We start from the raw sequence: 18,900 nt of genomic DNA, 5'->3' as shown, positions 1-18,900 counted from the left end.
GGCCACCTCATCTGCTGTCTGTCTTCAGGGATTTGCCTCTTCTAGAAATTGCCTTCATATCAGTGTTTGACCTTTTGGGTCTGGCTACCCACTTCTTTTTAAGAAAACCGTGGTTCATTCCAGAAGAGGAACTTAGCAGAAACAGACTCAACTCTGGGGTCCTGAGCAGGGGTTACATATAGCTCTTGCTCCAATTGTGGCTTCCCTAGTTTCTCCCTCTCACTCGCTGCCTAATCGCCTTTTTCTCTTCCCAGTGAATTGAGCTTCGTGTATTTTGGCTTTGCCCTCCTGCTACTGATAGGGCCTCCACACTAGAAAATTGATTTGAGGTTTAGCTTGTACATTTATTAAATTTTATATAATAAAGATTCAAATATAGAGGAAAAATAGAAATAAATGACTAGTGTAATGAAAACATTGAGGCTTCGTTTAAAGAAAAATAATTTTCTAAATTACTAGTAGTTAGTAAGCATCCATAAAGTAGAATTTTTTTTTTTGGTCCTAAACAACAGTAAGTGAATTTGGTAGTGTTGTTAGTTGAGTTTTTGTTGAGGCCTTCTCAGCCACTACAGTCCCTAGGGAATTGGAAAGCCCTTCTATTGCAGCATTTTTAGAGGAACATGTAAAGTGTACACTTGACGATTTTTGCCCCTTTCCCCCAATCCCCTCCCTCAGTGGCAGCGTTCTTAGTTGTTTGGAGTGTAACAGACCCCCCAGCCCCAGTGCACATGCACCATCCTAAGCCTCTGCCAGTAGAAACATTAACGTGCGTTCTTCCCACAGTCATGGAAACACACTGTGCATATCTCGTAACCTCTTTTTTCCTCACTTCCCTAATTTGAGCATATTTTCATGGCCTTGCATATACACTTACCTTACCCTTTTTAACAGCTGTGTGAGCGTTCCTGATTTCCGTAACTAACCGTTCCTCTGTTCACGAACATTTAAGCTCTTTCTTTTTCCTTGTTCCAAGCAGCGCGGTCCCACACAACTTACACATTTGCACACTTGTGGGCAGGTTTTATAGGAGATGTTGCAAAAAGTGATTCTTGTGCTTAACACTGCCAAATTGTCCTTCCAAGATCCCTGTGCTGTGCCCCCCCCCACCCCCAGTCAGGCCTGTTTCCTCAGACAGTTTCCTGCTGGACACCTCGGTCTCTTTCGTCGTTGCTGTTGCTGGTTACGTAAAACGTTCCATGATGTTGTTTGCAGTGAATTTCTTTAACAGTTGAGGTTAAGTATCTTTTATGTTTTGGCCAATTATAGTTCTTTTGCGAATAGCATGTGAATGCCTTTTGCCCATTTTTCTAACACACTTTATTTTTGCTTTTGAAGACCATTTTGAATATTCATAAACACACAATCTCATATATTTTTAAAATATTCTCTCCTTGAGTTCCTATTCTGCCTTTTGACTTTTTATGCTTGTAGCTTTATTTTTAATGTATTTATTTTATTTGTAGGAGAGACTTGATTCTAAAGGATTTTTGCAAGGGATCAGGAATGGAACTATGGCCTTTATTTCTCTGTTTCTGTCTCTACATAGAAATGTGTGTATAGGATGTACTAATTTTTTCCCTTAATGGAATCAAACGTGACCATTTTTCTCTTTGTAGTTCTTGGCTTTTGTCTAAACTGAACAAATGTTAACTGATGATCTGGGTGTGATTTTTAAATTATTATTTAAGTCATCTTCCATTTTGGATTATTTCTCCAGGTTTTGCTTCCTGCGGTGCTGTGGTTGTGTATTTTCTGAACGAGCCTTGAAAGAGATAAAAGCAGAAGTTTGTCACACAGTGAGTTATTGACACCTGTCATTTGTTCCTTCTTGGTAGCTGAGGAAATCGGACGGTTTAGGGTCCCCCCCCCCCATGTGTCATTTCCTCAGGTTTCAGTTCTTTCTGAAACAGATCTGATTCGTTGTTTCTCTGCTTCAAACCCTTCCGTGGCTCCTCTTTTCCAGAAACAGACTCAGAGAGCCTTTGGTGACCTGTCCCTGCCGGCCTGTCCAGCTCAGGCCAGGCTTGGGCTGCTCCCTGACCGCCCTGCTGTGCGTTTGTTCCGTGTACGTGACCCGCCAGCCAGGGGAGGTCATGCCCCCTGTGATCCTTGCTGTGCAGACTCCTTCCCCGGTCCCTGGGCACCTTGTTAGCTCGCTCACCTCATCAGAACATAATTGGTAGTTCCGTATTCCGTGGCGGGTTCCCCACAGGACTGGGGTGATTCGTGGTTTTTTCCCCTTTTCTCTCCCCGCCCCCCCCTCCCCATAAGACTTTACTTCTTTAGAATAGCATTAGGTTCACAGCAAAATTAAGAGGAAAGCAAGGGATTTCCCCTATTCCTTCTGACCCCCCAACACACAGCACCCCCCCATTATCAACATCCCCACCAAGGAGTACATTTGTTATAACTGATGACCCTGCCTTCACTCACCATCACCCGCAACCTCCGGTTTGCGTGAAGGTTCGCTTGCACATCCCATGGGTGTGGACGAATGTGTGATGACGCGTGCCCACCATTATAGCAGCACAGGCGGTGTTTCCGCTGCCCCTGAAAATCCTCTGTGCTTCTCCTGTTGAGTGTCCGAGAGCAGGAGCGAGGCTTGTGCATCTTCTCAGCCCCGGAGCTGCCGCTCTGCAGGGCACGTGTGTGTCTTCAGTACGTGCTCAGGCGAGAGGGCAGACAGGTGATGTAGGAGCGCACCTGCTCGGGTCACGTGACAAAAATGCCCGTGGCCCTGCTTTCACGGCGTTGGCTGCCGCAGCCCCCAGACGTTTGTGTCTCTCGTGTTCTGTTCGCCCGCGGAAAACTTGCCATTTACTTGAACGTCGTGAATGCCAACAGCTCCTGATTGTCCTTTCCCCCGTGTCAGCTCTGCTTGCATTTCATTAGGCCCCTCGTTCTGCTTCCCCCTCTTGTGAATTACTCTCTCACTGAAAGAGTGCAGCTTTCACTGAGCACCTAGCGGGCCCAGCCCGTGTGCCGGGCACTGTATGGTGGGAGCCTGGTGGGTGAGATCGCCATAGTCCCTGCCTTCATGGAGCCCCCATCCCAGTTGGAGAGGCGCTCCGGTAACAGGGAAGGAGGCTCAGGGCAGTTGCGGCTGTGACAGATGGCGGGAAGGAAACACAGGGGGTGACGTCCCAGAAGTGGCTGGCACGGTGGTGGCTGACAGAGGCACCTCTGGAGGTTAGGGCTGACCTGAAGGACCCAGAGGAGCCAGCCAAGCAGAGTTGGAGCGACAGCTGAGAAGTGACAGGATGTGGCTAGAGTGAGAACGGAAGGAGGGGGGGGAGAAGTGGAAGAAACTCACAGGTAGGGGTCACTTCATAGAGGGCGCGGCCGCCCACCTTGGGGCTTTTGGACCTTACTGAGTGCGGTGGGAAGCCAGGGGCAGCTGTAAACTGGGCCGTGTGTACCGCAGTTTCACAGCAGTCCCTCTGCGCGAGAAGCCAGACACGGAGGACACCCTGCGTGATTCCGTGTGCTTGGGACTCAAAGATGGGCAGAGGGTAGTTGCTGGTGAAGAAGTCCCTGGGGGGCATGGAGTTGTTTCCAGTTTGGGGTGACTGAATACCACCATCACAGAATTTGGAGTCTGTCCCGTTAAGCTTTTACAAAAGAGAAGACGTTCACAGTATGCTTTCGGAAATTGATTTATGTCATTTACTCACGTGTGCTTAGAACATCTTGTGTGAAAGGTGGGGCGACAGGTGCTCCGGCGAAGGAGAAGGCACGGTCTGCACTCCAGGAGACCGCAGTCCTGCTGGAAGCATAAGTCAGATGAAGAATCCTCTTCTTTCTTAAATGTTTATTTTTTAGAGAGTGTGCACACGTGGGGGAGGGGCAGAGAGAGGTGGGGAAGGGTATCCGAGGCAGGCTCTGCACTGACAGCAGAGAGCCTGACGCGGGGCTCAAACTCATGAACCATGAGATCATGACCTGAGTGGAAGTTGGATGCAAAACCGACTGAGCCACCCAGGTGCTCCTGTTCTCTTTTTTTTTTTTGAAGCCAGCTACCAAGTGGATGATAAAGATGTTGTTAGAGCTCAGGGGCCAGAGAACTTTCTTTTGACTGTGCCGGTGAGCAGTGGCTTTATGAAGGAGGAGACGTTTGTTCTAAGCCTCGAAGGCAGAGCATGGTTCTCAGTCAGACCTTCCCAGAGGTCGGGACGTGGCCCCCAGTGGTACAAGGGCCCGTGGGGGCGGTGTGCAGAGAGGACCCCAGACGTGTCTGCGAGACTTCAGATGGTGACCTGGGGACTCCCATTTCAGCTCCTTCAGACTTCTGGCTTGCCTTGACGGGAAGGGCTCTGAGTAGGTGTTCACTGGCTCTCTGACCCCTGCAGGGCTCCTCCGGGGTGTGTGGGGGGCGGCAGGGGGGAGGGCGGTGCGCCCGGAGCTCTGGCTAGCGGGTCCGGCACGGCTCGTCTTGTGTTGTGCTTGGAAAGTTTGACTGGATGCTAGTAAACTTTTAATTTTTTTTTAAAGTTTGTTTATTTTAAGAGAGAAAACACAAGTTGGGGAGGGGCAGAGAAAGAGGGAGAGAGAATCCCAAGCAGGTGCTGTGCTGTCAGCACAGAGCTAGACACGGGGTTTGAACTTATGAATCGTGAGATCTTTAGCTGAGCTGAAATCAAGAGTCAGACGCTTAACCGACTGAGCCCCCCCGGCAGCCCTGGATGCTAGTAAACATTTAAACGTCAGTACCTTGACCACTTCAGGGGAAGGGAAGGAAGCAGGAGAAAGGGGAACCGAGGGCAGTGAGAACCAGGAGAGCTGGCGCTTCCTGTTCCGTAGGGGCGGCCCCCACGGCTGTCAGACCCTCCGGATCATTCAGGAATATCTCAGGGAAAGAATTTTCTTTTTTTTTTTTTTAACTTTTTTTTAATGCTTATTTTTGAGAGAGAGAGAATGGGTGGGGGGAAGGACAGAGAGAGGGGGAGGCATAGTATCCGAAGCAGCTCCAGGCTTTGAGCTGTCAGCACAGAGCCCGATGTGGGGCTCAAACCCATAAACTGCAAGATCATGACATGGGTCGAAGTCAGACACTCAACCAACTGAGCCCCCCAGGTGCCCCAAGAATTTTCTTTTTTTTTTTTTTTTTGAGAATTTTCTTAAGAAGAAAGAAAACTGTTGCCAGAAAAGCCAGATAGTGAGCACTTTTAGCTTCCAGGACTCATGTGAAAACTGCCCCTGCAGAGTGAGGTTGAATATTCTATGTATCAGCTCCCCAGGGCCACCTTAACAAGGCACAACCTGGGTGACTCATCAGGAATTACTGTTCTCGAGGCCACAAAGTCCGAAATCACAGTGTGGGCAAGGCTGGTTCATCCTAAGGGCTGTGAGATGCCATCTTCTCCCCTAGAGTCTTCATACAGTGTTCTCTCCATGAAGTCTCTATCTATGTCCAAATGCATTGGCTTGGGGCCCAGCATCGTGACTGCATGTTAACTCATTACATCTACGGTGACCTGATTTCCACAGAAGGTCCTATTCTGACGTACGGAGGGCTAGGACTTCAACTTTTTGTGGGGGATACATTCAGCACATAACACTGCCTTTTAGAAAATGAAAGAGCCTGGACATTCAGTGCACACGTGAGTGGGAGCCATTTGTCCACACAGCGAATGGTGGGAGCCTGGTGTGCGTCAGCTTTGGGTCCCACACCAGCACTGGCTCGGGAGCATCGCTTCAGCCTCTGGGCTTCAGATTCTGACACGTGACGGGACGGATTATAGTACGTTCTTAGATCCTCTCGATGGAGATTTCAGACCATAGCGTTTTAAAATAATAAACTGAATGCCAAATTTGTATACTGTTTACAGGAATCAAACTCATACTTGTAATTTTTTTAAATATTTTTAATGTTTATTTTTGAGAGAGAGACAGAGCACGAGCTGGGGAGGGGCAGAGAGGGAGACACAGAATTGGAAACAGGCTCCAGGCTCTGAGCTGTCAGCACAGAGCCAACGTGGGGCTTGAACCCACAAACTGTGAGATCGTGACCTGAGCTGAAGTTGGACGCTTAACTGACTTAGCCACCCAGGTGCCCCTTACTTGTAATTTAAAGTCTCCGAAGTTCAGTAATACTAAGTATGTCAGCCAAGGCTGTCTGACCCCTAAGGCAGACAGCCCTCAAGTTCCAGTGGCTAATACAGTGAAAGTTCCTGGCTGGGCAGCCTTCTTCCAGGGCAAAGTCAGGGACTCGGGCTCCTGCTGTCTTGCGGCTCAGACCTCCTCTGGGTTTGGGAGAGAGCAGCGGGGGAGCACGCAGCGGAGGCGGTTTTCGTGGCCCAGGCCCGGAAGCAGTGCCCAGACTTCCAGACTTAACGCTGCCCGGGACAGCACCTGACATAGCGGCAGGGAAGCCTGGGGAAGGGGGCGCAGCTGGTGCCCAGGGAGACGTGAACCCCAGCCGTTTCGCCACAGTGCCAACAGGAAGAACGATGGAGGACTTTCAGCTGCAGCACACCGTGGACACGCCAGCGAAGGGAGATAAAGCGGCAGCGTCCAAGTCTGAAACAGATATTTTCCCTTTGTAAAATAACATCTGAAATTTAGAGAAACCGGCGTTGTAAGAGTGATTCAGGAGCCTCAGGGCACTTCAGGGCATATGTTTTCTCTACTCTTCACTCTGTAGTTTCATTCACATTTGGTTTTTCAGTCACTAGAGGAGACCCGAGGGTTTCAGATCGCTCTGGTTCCGTGCTCTCAGACGTGCGGTGTGCACACTTGATTTCAGCCAGCAGGGTCCAAAGAGGTGTAGTTGCTAGGTTTTTTTGTTTGTTTTCACTGTAAACAAGTCAGTAGCCAAAAACCTAATTGTATTCCCCACTGTGTTCTTCCCTTCTTGTAACAAGGAGAAACACATTGGAGTAATTACAGTTTGTAAAATAAACCCTGTGCTCGTTACTCAGAGCATGATCCGTGGTCCTGCAATATTGACATCACCTGGGAGGTTTTTTGTTTTTCTCTTTTTAAGATCTGCAGGCTCCCAGTTCCCTCCTCAGACCCGTGGAACCAAATCTGCATTTTAACAAGATGCCCTGGGGATTTGCGCACACGATGAAGTGTAAGAATCCCTAATTTAGATGTTAGAAGTGTGATCGGTAGCTTGTCCCTTTCTGGCTTCATTTATTTAGACTTTGTGGTAGGCGAGTGGGGTGCTGTGGATATTTTAAAGCTAAAGTGGAATAAAAACTTATACTCATGCTGGTTCTTTTTTTAAAATTATTATCATTTTTTAAGTAAGCTCTGCATTCAGTGTGGGGCTTGAACTCAAGACCCTGAGATCAAGAGTCTCATGTTCCAACGACTGAGCCAGTCAGGAGCCCCTCTTTTGCGTCCTTCTGTGGAGAGGTAGAATGGAAAGGGGAGAAAATGTTAGGGCAGGGGTATCTTCAAAAGTGGTCTGCAAATGTTGATTTTTTTTTTTCCAGGCTCCGCCCTCCTTAGGGCTATCTTAGCTCTCTGCTGTCTTCATGGTCTTTGGAAGTATTAGGCCTCAGGGAACCACATGATACACATCACCTTAAACTTTTTCATGTGTAAGAAAAATCCAGTAGAAAAATTGAACAGTAGAGTCTGCATATTAGCGAGAAGATTCTACTCCCTGAAAGAGAAATTATCTCAAGATCCCTATTGATGCATCACCTTTAAGATACGGTCTGGAGGGGCGCCTGGGTGGCTCAGTGAGTTACGTCTGACTTCGGCTCAGGTCATGATCTCATGGTTCATGCGTTCGAGCCTCGCGTCGGGCTCTGTGCTGACTGCCAGCTCAGAGCCTGGAGCCTGTTTCAGACTCTGTATCTCCCTCTCTCTCTGACTCTCCCCTGCTCATTCTCTCTCTCTCTCTCTCAGAAATAAATTAAAAAAAAATTTAAAAAAGATACGGTCTGGAGCAGCATATTTCAGACATTTTTTGCGTGTGATTTAATTTTGTTCTTACAAATGAATACAGTGAGAGTCTGACTCCCGAGTGAGCAGCAGTTTCCGGTTAGTTCTAACGCTGGCGGAGGCTGCTGCTCCATGTTGGCCTGGCCCGCCTGGCCCAGCCTTGGGGGAGGCTTGCACGTCAGCCCCCACCGCTCCCGGTGCTTCCTCTCCCACTGCAACCCAGCCCGCCCTTCCCTGGACCTCCTGTTGCTGCGCTCCACCCTGCCTTTGAGTGACTTTTGTTGTTACTCTTTTACCTACTGCTCAAGTCAGATGTTGAGGAAGCTGCTGCTGTGCCGTCTGATCCTCTGTCGGGGGAGTTCGTGTGTTTCTTTGCACGGGGTGAGGCGGTGTAGTAAAGGCTTGGGCTCTGGGGCCAGACTGCCAGCTCGGGTCCAAATCCCAGCTCCGCTTGCTTGGCCATGTGCTCCCAGAAAGCCCCATTGTTGCCCTGTGCCTCGGTTTCCTCATCTGAGAGACATGTCAGACATTAGAATTCTAAGTGCTTCATCCTCAGAGCAAATCTGTTAAATAGACATCTCTATTGGACCCTCTCCTGGCAGTGTGACTGTGCTGTGAATGGACATCGAAATGAAAACTGGTTTTTGCACCTAACTTGCTAGTGAGTTGTTATAAAATACAGGGACACAGTCATGGTGAATTTGAGCTTTCCAAACAGCCAGTCAGAACATAGCCCGTTGGTACCCTCCGTGAGCGCTGTGTTTGCCTGTAAAAGTGTGGGCTCCTATATTCTTGTCTCTGACGGTCTTAACATGTTCGCTGTGTGCTTGGACTTAGGTGTCGAGGTGGAAGAAATGCTCATTGCAGTGGTGATGTTCATGTTCTGTGGGCAGTTACATTTGACTTGTGCTTTGGGAGGCTCTTTTCCTTCTACCGAGCTCTGTGCTCTCCAAGGGCTGCATTTGTTGATGAAGCAGATTTGATTCTGTTTCATTGCAAAACTTCAGCTTCTTGAGGCTTCAGACTTTGCCTTTGAACTGTACGTGTATTTCCTTATTTTAGTTGTTTTACGTGGTGCCACTTACAGGTTGTACGTTCTTAGTCTTGTACAGTGCCGTGAACTCTTTTAGCCCAAGAGGATATACAGAATGTCCTCAACAGAACAATGACAAGGTCATGGACTCTTTAGACACCCGAGTCCGTGAAGTAGGGAGATTTAAGATCATTCCTGCTTTTGACCTATGCTGTTCAATGTGGTAACCACCAGCTACATGGGAATATTAAAATTTTAGTTCATTACAATATTTTTAAATTAAATAAAGATTAAAAGTCACTTGATCAGGCACACAGTCCACATTTCAAATGCCCCAAAGCCCCCCATGGTTGTGGTTGGTGTTGAACAGACCAGACGTAGTATGTAGCCATCAGGGCAGAAGGTACGATTAATGCCTCGAGCCTACAGAAGCTTACAGCAGCCCTTTTAAGAAAGTGTGCCTCAACTCTGGATTAGTTTCGTTTTACCCAAAAGAAGTAGACTCTTCTGTATTTTTCTAGGGTTACCAGAACACAATCACATGGTTCCCAGCCAAAGAGCACCATTTTAGGTAAGCAGAATTCTGTTTTCAGTGGGAGTTTGCTCTTTATTAGAATCTCACAGACAGCCGTATCTTCAAAACAAGATCTGCTCTTATTCTAACTTGCGGCTTAGCTTGGCAGCAACTGTTTAGGGAGGTGGTCAGGCCCCGCTTGGCCGATCCGTGCGCCCCTGCGGTGCCCTGAGCAGTACCTTTCCTCTCATGATTTCTTCCTCGAAGCTCTAAGAGTGGTCTGTGCTTAATAAGGAAGTCTCGTCCGTGGCATATTTCTAAATTCACTTCAGGGCTAGCTTGTATCGAGGAATCAGTTCTCATTCTTTCTTCTTTGGTTAAATGTTCTCTTATCACAAGCCAGGGAAACAGCGATACGTGGAAGAGCACAGACGCCCCCACACGCCCAGCTCAGCGGCTCCAGTTCGTGTTAAAATGACTCTCCCTCCTGTTGCAAGCGCCAGTGAGGCTCCGCGGGAACCTCGGCCTGACGCAGCGCCTGCAGCCTGTGCCGCCTCTCCAGGCACGTGGCCACCAGAGGGGCTGTCGAGTCCACTCTGTTGGCGAACAGCAAAGGCGACCGAATGATCCATGACAGGTCTCCTGGTCCGTACACGCAGCTCCCGTGGACGTAGCGCCCTGTAGAAAGAAGCACAAAAACTAGTGTGTTTGTCCCATTGGTTTACGTTCACACCCGAAAAGTGATGCTCTTCCAAGGTCACCAGGAAGGCCCCTGCCTCACGGAGGCCAGACCACACACAGCCTCCGCGATGGCTCTGACAGGACGCTTGCATTCCTTCTGCTCGCGGTCTCTGACATGCGTGACGGCTACTTTAAGGGGACGCTGTGGAGTGTCATTAGCCACGAGCACGGGGGAGATGTCACAGCATGCATTTGCCCGGCCAGCTCTAAATTCTGAATTGAGCTCCACAAATTTTGGTTTTTTTCCTTGGTCGTGGGGAGTTTGCAAGAATTGCCTCGGTGTTAACACAGAATTGCCCCGGCCCTCTCTTGCTTTTGCGGGGTGAGCACTGATGCAGATAGAAGTAACTGACATCGAAATGGTAGTTAGAATCCAGGGCCAGATTCCTTCACGACGAGCTCAGTGGCTCACGTTACGTGCCTGACGCTGTGCTCGGCTCTTCCTTCTCTCTCTCTCTCTCTTAACCCTCCGGCCAGCGCTGCAAGGTGCTTCCCATCCCCACCCCCGGTTCACAGACGAGCCAGCGCTCAGTCTGCGTGTGAGGGAAGGGTCCATCCTCTCTCTCTGCTCAGCTCCACCCTGCTTCTCTCTCCAGGCCAGCCCATTGATCCTACTTCTAAGAACCTATCTCAGGGAAATATAGAAAAGGGGCTGACCTGCACGTATAGAACCGTCCAGTGTTGTTTGTAAGACAGGACCGAGGTGGAAAGACCCTTCTGCCGGTGAGCAGGCGTTCATCCAGGAAAGGGCCAAGCAGCTGGCACAGGGCAAGCGCCCCGTAAGCGGTGGCTCTTGTCACAATTGACATGTTTTTAACTGATAGACATTCTTGGTACAGTGTCATCGATTGTCAGTAGAATTACACTGAACCAGTTGGAAAGTATGAACATGAAAACAAGCTGCATGAACAACGTAGGACGTAGCGAAGAGAGAATCGGCTGCCCTATGACTGTAACTGGATAATCCCTACTGTGTGCACACGTGAACTTGAACCAGGAAGGGGACACAGGCACGTGGCAAGTCCTCAGCGTGAGGTTAATGCCGTTTGGGTGATTACAAGTAAACAATACTCTTGGTTGCTGGTAACAGCAGGGTGACTCACTCTGTGGGTACTTATCCACTGGAGGGGCAGCAGACAGCTTAGGGACCCAGCTCTGCCACTTCCTGTGCCGCTGCCTGTGACATTGGGAGTGACCTCACCTGTCTGAGCCTGGGGTTCCTCATCTGTAAAGTGTGAATAACTGAGAGCCATTGTGAGGATTGCCTGTGGGTGCAGAGCGGGGCTCCGAAGGGGTCTACGGTCACTGCCAGTGCTCAGCCTGAGGCGGGGGCTGACTCAGCACCGGCTGTCGGTGGCCACTTGTCCCGCTGCTTTCCTAGTACACAGTTCGCAGTCTGAAGTGAGCGATGGCAAGAACTTGCTGCAGTGTTTACTTTGGGGCAGTGATGATTTTTTGGTAACGTTTACAGTAATTGGGCTTTTGTGGCAAATATTGAAATATTCAGGTTGTCGTTATAAGAATTCTGAATTCTGACTTCGTTATGGGTAGCAGCAAGCCTTCATGACTTCTTACTCTGTGAATGAATCATGTTTTGGGGAGGAGTCTGAGCCCCCACCCTCCCCTCCGCCTTTCCTGAATATTTACTTACTGGTCTTGTCCCCAGTGTGTGATGGCAGGGAGCTCCTGCTTTCTGAAGAAAGGCCAGGGTTGCTTCTTAGCCTATCTAACCATCACCACCTTATTGTGTGAAGAGCTCCCTAATTGAATCATGGCTCAAATATTTATTGAACACGCTAGAAAAGTATTCCAGCCCTTCTGACCTGGTACCTGTCAGGAGAGTGGCTGTGCACACGGCTCCAGAAGTTGCTGGTCTTTGAATTATTCTCTGGTATTGGGTTTACATTTTTTAATTTGCCTACAACCTGTTTCTCTTAGGTCAGTCTTTTAAACGGCTGGGAAACTGGGTGAACCAGGCTGATTTTGTGCATCAAGCCCGAGTGCCACACCCAAATGCACTATTAAAATCGGTGGCTGTGTCTGTGCGGTGGTTTCTGCGGTTGTTGGGACACTGTTGTGTAGACAGAGAGGCCAGGCCGGATGCCTGGGGAGGGAGGATTGCTATGCACCCCCGCTCTTCCTGCCGTCTCTGTCCAACAGTTTGCGGCCCCCAGAAGGTCAGACACCTCACTTTTCTTTCCTTGTGGGCTCCCAGAGCATTCGCCCCACTATACCTGTCCATATGGCGCCGTGACGACTGTCCCCTCACCTCTGCTGCTCTCAGGCAGCTGCCTCACCCTGCGCTGCAGGTGGCGGGGGAGAGCGGTGCCCCGACACTGGGCGTGAATGGTGGCGGGACAGGAGCCCGGTTCTGGGTCCCTCGCTGCCTAGGCGGGCGTTTCCGCCCGAGGCTGTGCCCTTGTCTGCGGCCAGCCGCTGCTTTTCCAGCCTTTTAGCCAAAGAAGGACACCAACGTCCCTACCCCAGGTCTTACTCTTCTGTATTGTCCTGGTAACTAAAACCCCTGGACACCAGGCAAAGGGGAAAAAGGATTCACAGCTCCCAGGGAGAGTCTCCTGGGGCCCAAGCGGAAAGACCTTCCTTCTCTTCAGCAAGAACTTAGTGCCACCCGCACTCTGGAACGTCTGCCTGCGTTCCTCACTCGCCTGCTCTGGTAGAGACCAGGGAGACACAGAGCTGTTTTTAAATAAATGTTTGAGGGGCGCCTGGGTGGCTTAGTCGGTTAAGCGTCCGACTTNCTCTCTCTCTCTCCCAGAAATAAATAAAACATTAAAAAAAATTTTTTTTTAATAATAAATAAATAAATAAATGTTTGAGTTTGAATTCTAGGAGCAGGTGGAAGAATCCCGCTAGCTTCTGTATTTTTTTCTTAAACCATTTATTTGTTTGTTTATTTNCTAAGCGAAAGTCGGACGCTTAACCGACTAAGCCACCCAGGCGCCCCATGAAAATTCTATTTTCAAATCCCCTCTTCCAGTTTTAGTACACGTGCTGCCGAAGCAAGCACCGTAGACCTTTTAGAGTTGCAGCTGAGTGTGTGTTTGCTTTGTGAAAATTTATTTATCTACCCAAATATGATTTGTGCGCTTTTCTGTCTAGATATTATAAATAAGTTTTTCTAAAAAAAATTGACCTCATGTAGTTGGGACCTCACGAATCCCATCACTACTTCTGCTAACGATCATCTTTGTTTTTTTTGTTTTTTTTGTTTTTTTTATTTATTTCTAGGAGAGAGAGAGAGATAGACAGCGTGAGCAGGGGAGGGTCAGAGAGAGAGGGAGTCACAGACTGAAACAGGCTCCAGGCTCTGAGCTGGCAGTCAGCACAGAGCCCGACGCGGGGCTCGAACCCACGAACCGCGAGATCATGACCTAAGCGAAAGTCGGACGCTTAACCGACTAAGCCACCCAGGCGCCCCGCTAACGATCGTCTTTGGATAGTTTTTGTAAAATTGGAAGGCTTCTCTTGATTTGGTTCGATTTTTACCTTTACATCCATCGTGAACACTTCCCTCCTCGTTTCTCCATTTAACGGCTCGAATGGCTCCTTCCCAGCCGGCGTCTGGCGTGGCTCCCGGGGCATCTAAGGGGGAAAGAACAAGCATCGCAGTGGACAGGCAGCTGCTCAGCCTTTAGGCACCAGCTCTTCCACGCCGCGCTCCCCCTCTCCCCAGAGGCCACAGTCGGGGAGGAAGGTGGAGGGAAAGTCCAGCCTCGCTTCAAGTGCTTGCTTGTCAGCTGATGGAAGGCTACGCTTTGGGGTGGGCAGTGTGCATGGCAGCGGCAGTGGGGTTGACCAAATCCTGTGTTCGGCTTTCATTTTCGTCCCTGTCTCCATCCCTAGTAACTCACTGTGCACGTATAGCGTGCCGTTGGCATGATGGTGTTGGGTTTCTTTGGATTGTGTTTTCTGCGTAACAGCCGGCCCTCAGAGGGGATTTGAAAATAGAATTTTCAGTGGATATGAGAGACTATAATAAAATCCTAATCGATTTCTGCTGGATTCAGTGTTTGCCTGGTCATCTGGACCGATTATAGCCATTCAGACTTGAAGCCACATCCCTTATAGAAGCAAATCAGCTTTATACAAAGACAAAGTAAGGCCACTTAAAGGAGGGAGGACAGCAGGTTTCCCTCCACCTCTTAGAAAACCTACCTGAGGTATCGTGTTTGCCACCCCCAGAATTACTACTTTTAATGTTTTCCATTGTTTCTTAAAATGTTTATTTTTGACACAGCACACGTGGGGAAGGGGCAGAGAAAGGGGGACAGAAGATCCAAAGCGGGCTCTGTGCCAACAGCAGAGTGCCCTGCGGCTTGAACTCATGAACCGCGAGGTCATGACCTGAGCCGAAGGTGAGCACTCAACTGACTGAGCCCCCCGGGCACCCCTAATGTTTTCCATTCTTACTGGCACAACGTCTGGCCCTTGTATATACCCAGTAATAGTATTTAATGAGTGAATGAAGAAATGAAGAAGTTTCTGAAGATTTGTGCTCTGCTATTGGTCATACTTCTTTCTGGAGAGGGAACAAAAGCAGCTGGGCTGGTTTGGGCACATGGCCTTCTCTCAGCAAACTTGAGACCCCTAAAGACCCTCCCGTACTCCCCAAAGTGGAAGAAGGTTTTGCAAAATGTAGAGCTCTTCACCAAGCCCTGGCAAATAGTGAAATACAATTTTCCCTTAAGAATAAACTTCTGTTGTTGCCTCTGATCTGAACAGACACCGTATTGCTGGGTGTTCTTACCTTTCAGTCGGTTCAGGGTCACCCAGTAGTGCTGTTCGGGGCTCGGGACACCTCTGCACCACTGCAGCAGGTCTCTTGCACGGATGTCCGTCAGTACAAATTCTACAAACTTCCTCGTTAGTACGTAGTAAGTGCTTCCAAAATAGATTGTTAAGTTATGGGGGGGTTCCTCTTTGAATCTTCCTTCTGGAGCTCCATGGATACTTCCTTCAGGGGTCAATTCAGGCTGACGTCCACTTGTCCTGGAGGTAACGTTTGGTAGTTGGATCACCCCAGGAGTGACATTTTTGTCAGCCCATTTGCTCCTGATGTAGCCTATGATTTCTTTGTTGGTTTTGATTGGGAAGTCTTGTCCACAAAGGTTGATGACATAGCTCCATTGAAATTTGGAACGGACCAGCTCTTTCATGCAAGTAATATCTGCCTGCAGTCTTGTAAAGCCAGTGCGGGCCACTCTTCCTCCCTTGGATGAAATAAAAATATTTTCAAAACAGTTCACCAGGGTTTGCACAGCACTCTTATACTTCTTTGGGGCCTCTTTGTCAACATGAATGCAGTAAACGTTTTGAGGCATGTAAATAGCTCTGAGCAGCTGCACAAACATAGTCAGGTCCTTGTGAGTAGATACAATATATGCCAAAGAGAAGTTGGCCTCTTCTGCAGACAGGGGTCTGGTTATGAAATGCACCTTCTGGGAGACCTGAGAGCAGTTTCCTGCCCTGTGCATGTGGGCAAGTATTTGGGAACCATGAGGGTTTTTGCAAAATTTTGCAATTTGGGGGGCGGCCTCTTTCCCTTCAAACAAAGCCAAACACAGTTCATCTGGATAAAAGCCGCATTCCACTGCTGCGGGGTCGGTGGGCTCCGTCAGCTCCTCTGGAGCTGGGTCCCTTAAATAAAGGAAAACGCACACGCACACGGCTGTGCACACGAGGAGTCCGGGCTTCGTGACCCGCAACTGGCTCATGTCTTCAGCTCCCGGTGCCTTCTTATCACCGTGGTCGGAACTTCTTTCCCTCTAGGCGCCCTAGGAGAACAACAGAGAGGGTTCAGGGTGGCGGCACGCGCCCCCAGCCTGCAGCTTCGCCGAAGCGCAGTGCACGTGTAGAAAGTATCGTGTGTGCTCAGCTTCGTGTGAAGCTGGATGTGTGTGCCCGCAGAACCATCACCGCTGTCGTCAGGACAGCCGTCCCCGCCCCCCGAGAGATTTCCTGTGCCCCTTTCACCCCACCCGCCTCGCACCCTGTCTCTGGTACTCCCTGTGTCGCTGTACCTTAGCTGCGTGCTCTCGAACTGTATAAACGGAGTCGGACGCTGTGTACTTTCTGCCTGGCTTTTTTCACTTTGGATAATAATTTTGAGATTTTATGCACCTTAGATTTGTGACCACTGTTTCTTTCTTATTGCCGCGCAGCACACCGTGCCGTGGGCAGGCCACAATGCGTGCATCTGGTCCTCTGTGGACAGACCCTGAACTCGCACCCGGTGCTGGGTGTGCCGAGATGCTGTAAGCGTTCTCGCACGGGTCTTATGTGGACCTTGTGCCCGTGCTTCGATAGCTCTACCAAAGCGGGTGGTCCTCAGTGCGGAACCACGCTGGTAGTTGGTTAGGTGGCCCCGGCCCACACAGAATTAACACCAGTGCGTCCAGGTTATCGAAATGTATCAGCCTTGGGAAAACTGAACAAAACAGGGCTTACGGAAGCAGAAGGTCTACCGTGGTTCTGGGATTCGTCGGCCAGCGCGCACTCCCCCTTCACCTGACGTCAGAACAGAGTGCTGCCACCCCGCAGGGGCTTGGGCCTCACACTGCCCTCGCCCAGTAGCCATGTGCGGTACTGACATGGCTGCCGACCTCTTCATGTTCACTGACTTCGCAGAAAATCCTGATCACTGCTTCAGCAACCTCGTGATTACGAAGCTGCTTGCTAAAGACTTTATTTTGGCACAGTAGGGGCGATGAACTTTGAAACACAATTCTAAATGAGGAGCAGTGGCAGTTGTACAAAAAATAGCCCTTAGTAAAAACTTCTGGAATGTTAAACAGCAGGCTTTCAGGGTGATGTTAACAGGACCTACGTTTTTGTTTCTCTGCGGGTAAATACCTAAGAGTGGAACTGCCAGCTGTTTTCCAAAGTGCTTGTGCCGTTTTACTTTCCCGCAGCAGTGGGGAGCTCCAGGGACCTGATAGCCCCCCCCCCCGCCCCCCTGTGCTTGGTGCGGTCAGATTTATTCGTTCTAGCCATTCTGATAGGTGTGTGAGGCTGATTCACTCCAGCTTCACTTTGCATTCCCCTGGTGTCTAAGGGTGTTGGGCGTGTTTTCACATGTTACCGCCCTTCCCTTGACAGGTAAAAAAAAAAAAAAAAAAATCTCAAATACTTATTTTGGACGTGAATGCTGTCCTGTTGTACATCATGCAGACTTCATTTTATGCTCTTATCCTGTATCATTTTATAATTCTTCCCAGTAAAGAAAGCAATAAATCAAGAGAACCTTTGTTCATCACAGAATTTGGTTTGTTGAAATGAGTTTATGAATTTTTTAGAGAAGGCTTCATTGATTAAAGACGAGCTGTCTCACCTGATAAAATTATTTGGTAATAATTTAGTTGCCTTTCTGGAGTCCTATAGAAATGAATGAATAGGTTTAAGAGGAGCAAAGATGACCAACCCAAGGCGTTTTGATTATTATTTTTACTTAATAACGCATGCAGGGATCATCCTTTAGAATTTAGGAAGAAAACCGATCCAGTAAAATGGCTACATTATCACTAAATTTTCTTTCTTGTTTAGAAATCCTGGCTCCTGATTTCTATAAAAAGTCATGTCTCTGCCTGTTGCTATTTCTTGTTTATAAGAAGCCCATTTGCTTTTGAGCCGTGTTTTATCTCGGATTTGACCCTCGTCCCTTGCCCTTCCACATCATTAGTTCCAATGCTGTTTGGATAAAGCACTGACTAGGCAGCATCCTGAGCTAGCTATCCTTCTCTTAAGCTATGAGCTAAAACTGTAAATGGATTGTGAATTTAAAGAATGTACTCATTTTTCTTGTAGAGTTTCGTTTTCACCCACCCTGCTTCAAAAATAGAAAGCAGCCACTGACTCAGTATGCCAAGTTTTTTGTGCCAGTTTGGCAAATGTTCATTGATTGCCCCAAACATGAAACATTAGCTGCATAATTTTAACGATGTTTTTATAAATTCCATAATACATTTTGTAAAGTATTCACCGTAATTGACACATTTCGTATCTCATCTCTAACATACACAAAACCTATATCATAGTAGTAGAAATTCACTAGGGAGGAAATACCTTCTTGAAATGAAATTAAAATAAAGCTTTTAACTACTTTTAATAATTTTGCTTGGGGCGCCTGGGTCAGCATCCAATGCTTGATTGCAGCTCAGGTCATGATCCCAGTGTCGTGGGATTGAGCCGCATGTCAGGCTCCTCACTGAGCATAAAGCCTGTTTGAGGTTCTCTGTCTCTTTCTCCTCCTCCCTCTCCTTCTGCTCTCCCCCCGCCCTTTGTTTTTTTGGTTAAAGGGAAACCATGTGCCATAGTTTATTATGTTTAGTGTGGAAAGGAGGTTTTGGGGGTTTTTTGGCTTTTGCCATCTTTGGTTTTGTTTCTAGGCTTGTGGTTAAAGTCACACATTCTGGTTTCATCATAGAAGTGTTGTTAGCCTCACTCTGCCGACAGATTATGCCCCGTGTAGACTGTGGCTCCGCCACAGGGAGTTAGATGTGTTCAATAGTTTATGATAATTGAAGGAAGACAGGTCCTGTGTGGAATCCCTTGTGCTTTGGGTGACACCGGGCTAAGTGGCTATGTCCCCTCTCCAGAGACAGGGACGGTGGCCGGCCTGTGTTCGTCTGCCACCTTTCCTGCCTCCTGGTGCTAGTGCTGTGCTCACAGGGGCCCAGGAGGGTCCCCGCCTGAG

General features: G+C 48.7%; 2 protein-coding genes across 4 annotated transcripts in view; one reads left to right on the top strand and one right to left on the bottom strand.

Annotated features, from left to right (window-relative positions):
• RTF2 (replication termination factor 2) overlaps positions 1–18,900 on the top strand; it is a 40,490-nt gene that overhangs the window by 9,102 nt on the left and 12,488 nt on the right. For all 3 annotated transcript variants that reach the window (XM_077778299.1, XM_077778298.1, XM_077778297.1), the window contains exon 5: positions 1,718–1,796. In XM_077778299.1, the coding sequence (XP_077634425.1) occupies positions 1,718–1,796 (79 nt within the window). The remainder of the gene's footprint in view (positions 1–1,717; positions 1,797–18,900) is intronic.
• LOC144243341 (putative beta-1,3-galactosyl-O-glycosyl-glycoprotein beta-1,6-N-acetylglucosaminyltransferase 7) lies at positions 9,912–16,720 on the bottom strand. The gene is made up of 4 exons (XM_077778374.1): positions 16,656–16,720; positions 14,956–15,982; positions 13,695–13,790; positions 9,912–10,124 (listed from the first exon to the last, which is right to left on the bottom strand). Exons 2-4 carry the CDS (start codon positions 15,920–15,922, stop codon positions 9,916–9,918), a joined length of 1,272 nt encoding a protein of 423 aa, XP_077634500.1. The 5' UTR covers positions 15,923–15,982; positions 16,656–16,720; the 3' UTR covers positions 9,912–9,915.

Source organism: Crocuta crocuta, unplaced genomic scaffold (genome assembly GCF_008692635.1).
Source record: "Crocuta crocuta isolate KB4526 unplaced genomic scaffold, BGI_CrCroc_1.0 scaffold27, whole genome shotgun sequence".
Lineage (NCBI taxonomy): Eukaryota > Metazoa > Chordata > Mammalia > Carnivora > Hyaenidae > Crocuta > Crocuta crocuta.
The sequence above is the reverse complement of the archived record's forward strand: the minus strand, read 5'-3'. Positions and strand labels throughout refer to the sequence as shown.

Bases quoted from the DNA above. Each gene is read 5' to 3' on its own strand.
- LOC144243341 (XM_077778374.1), bottom strand. From the start codon at position 15,922: ATGAGCCAGTTGCGGGTCACGAAGCCCGGACTCCTCGTGTGCACAGCC. The intron at 13,791-14,955 runs GTAAGAACACCC...TTTCCCCCTTAG, and splicing joins GACCCTGAACCGACTGAAAG to ATGCCCCGGGAGCCACGCCA. The intron at 10,125-13,694 runs GTAAAAATCGAA...TTCTTTCTACAG, and splicing joins TGTTCACGATGGATGTAAAG to GGCGCTACGTCCACGGGAGC.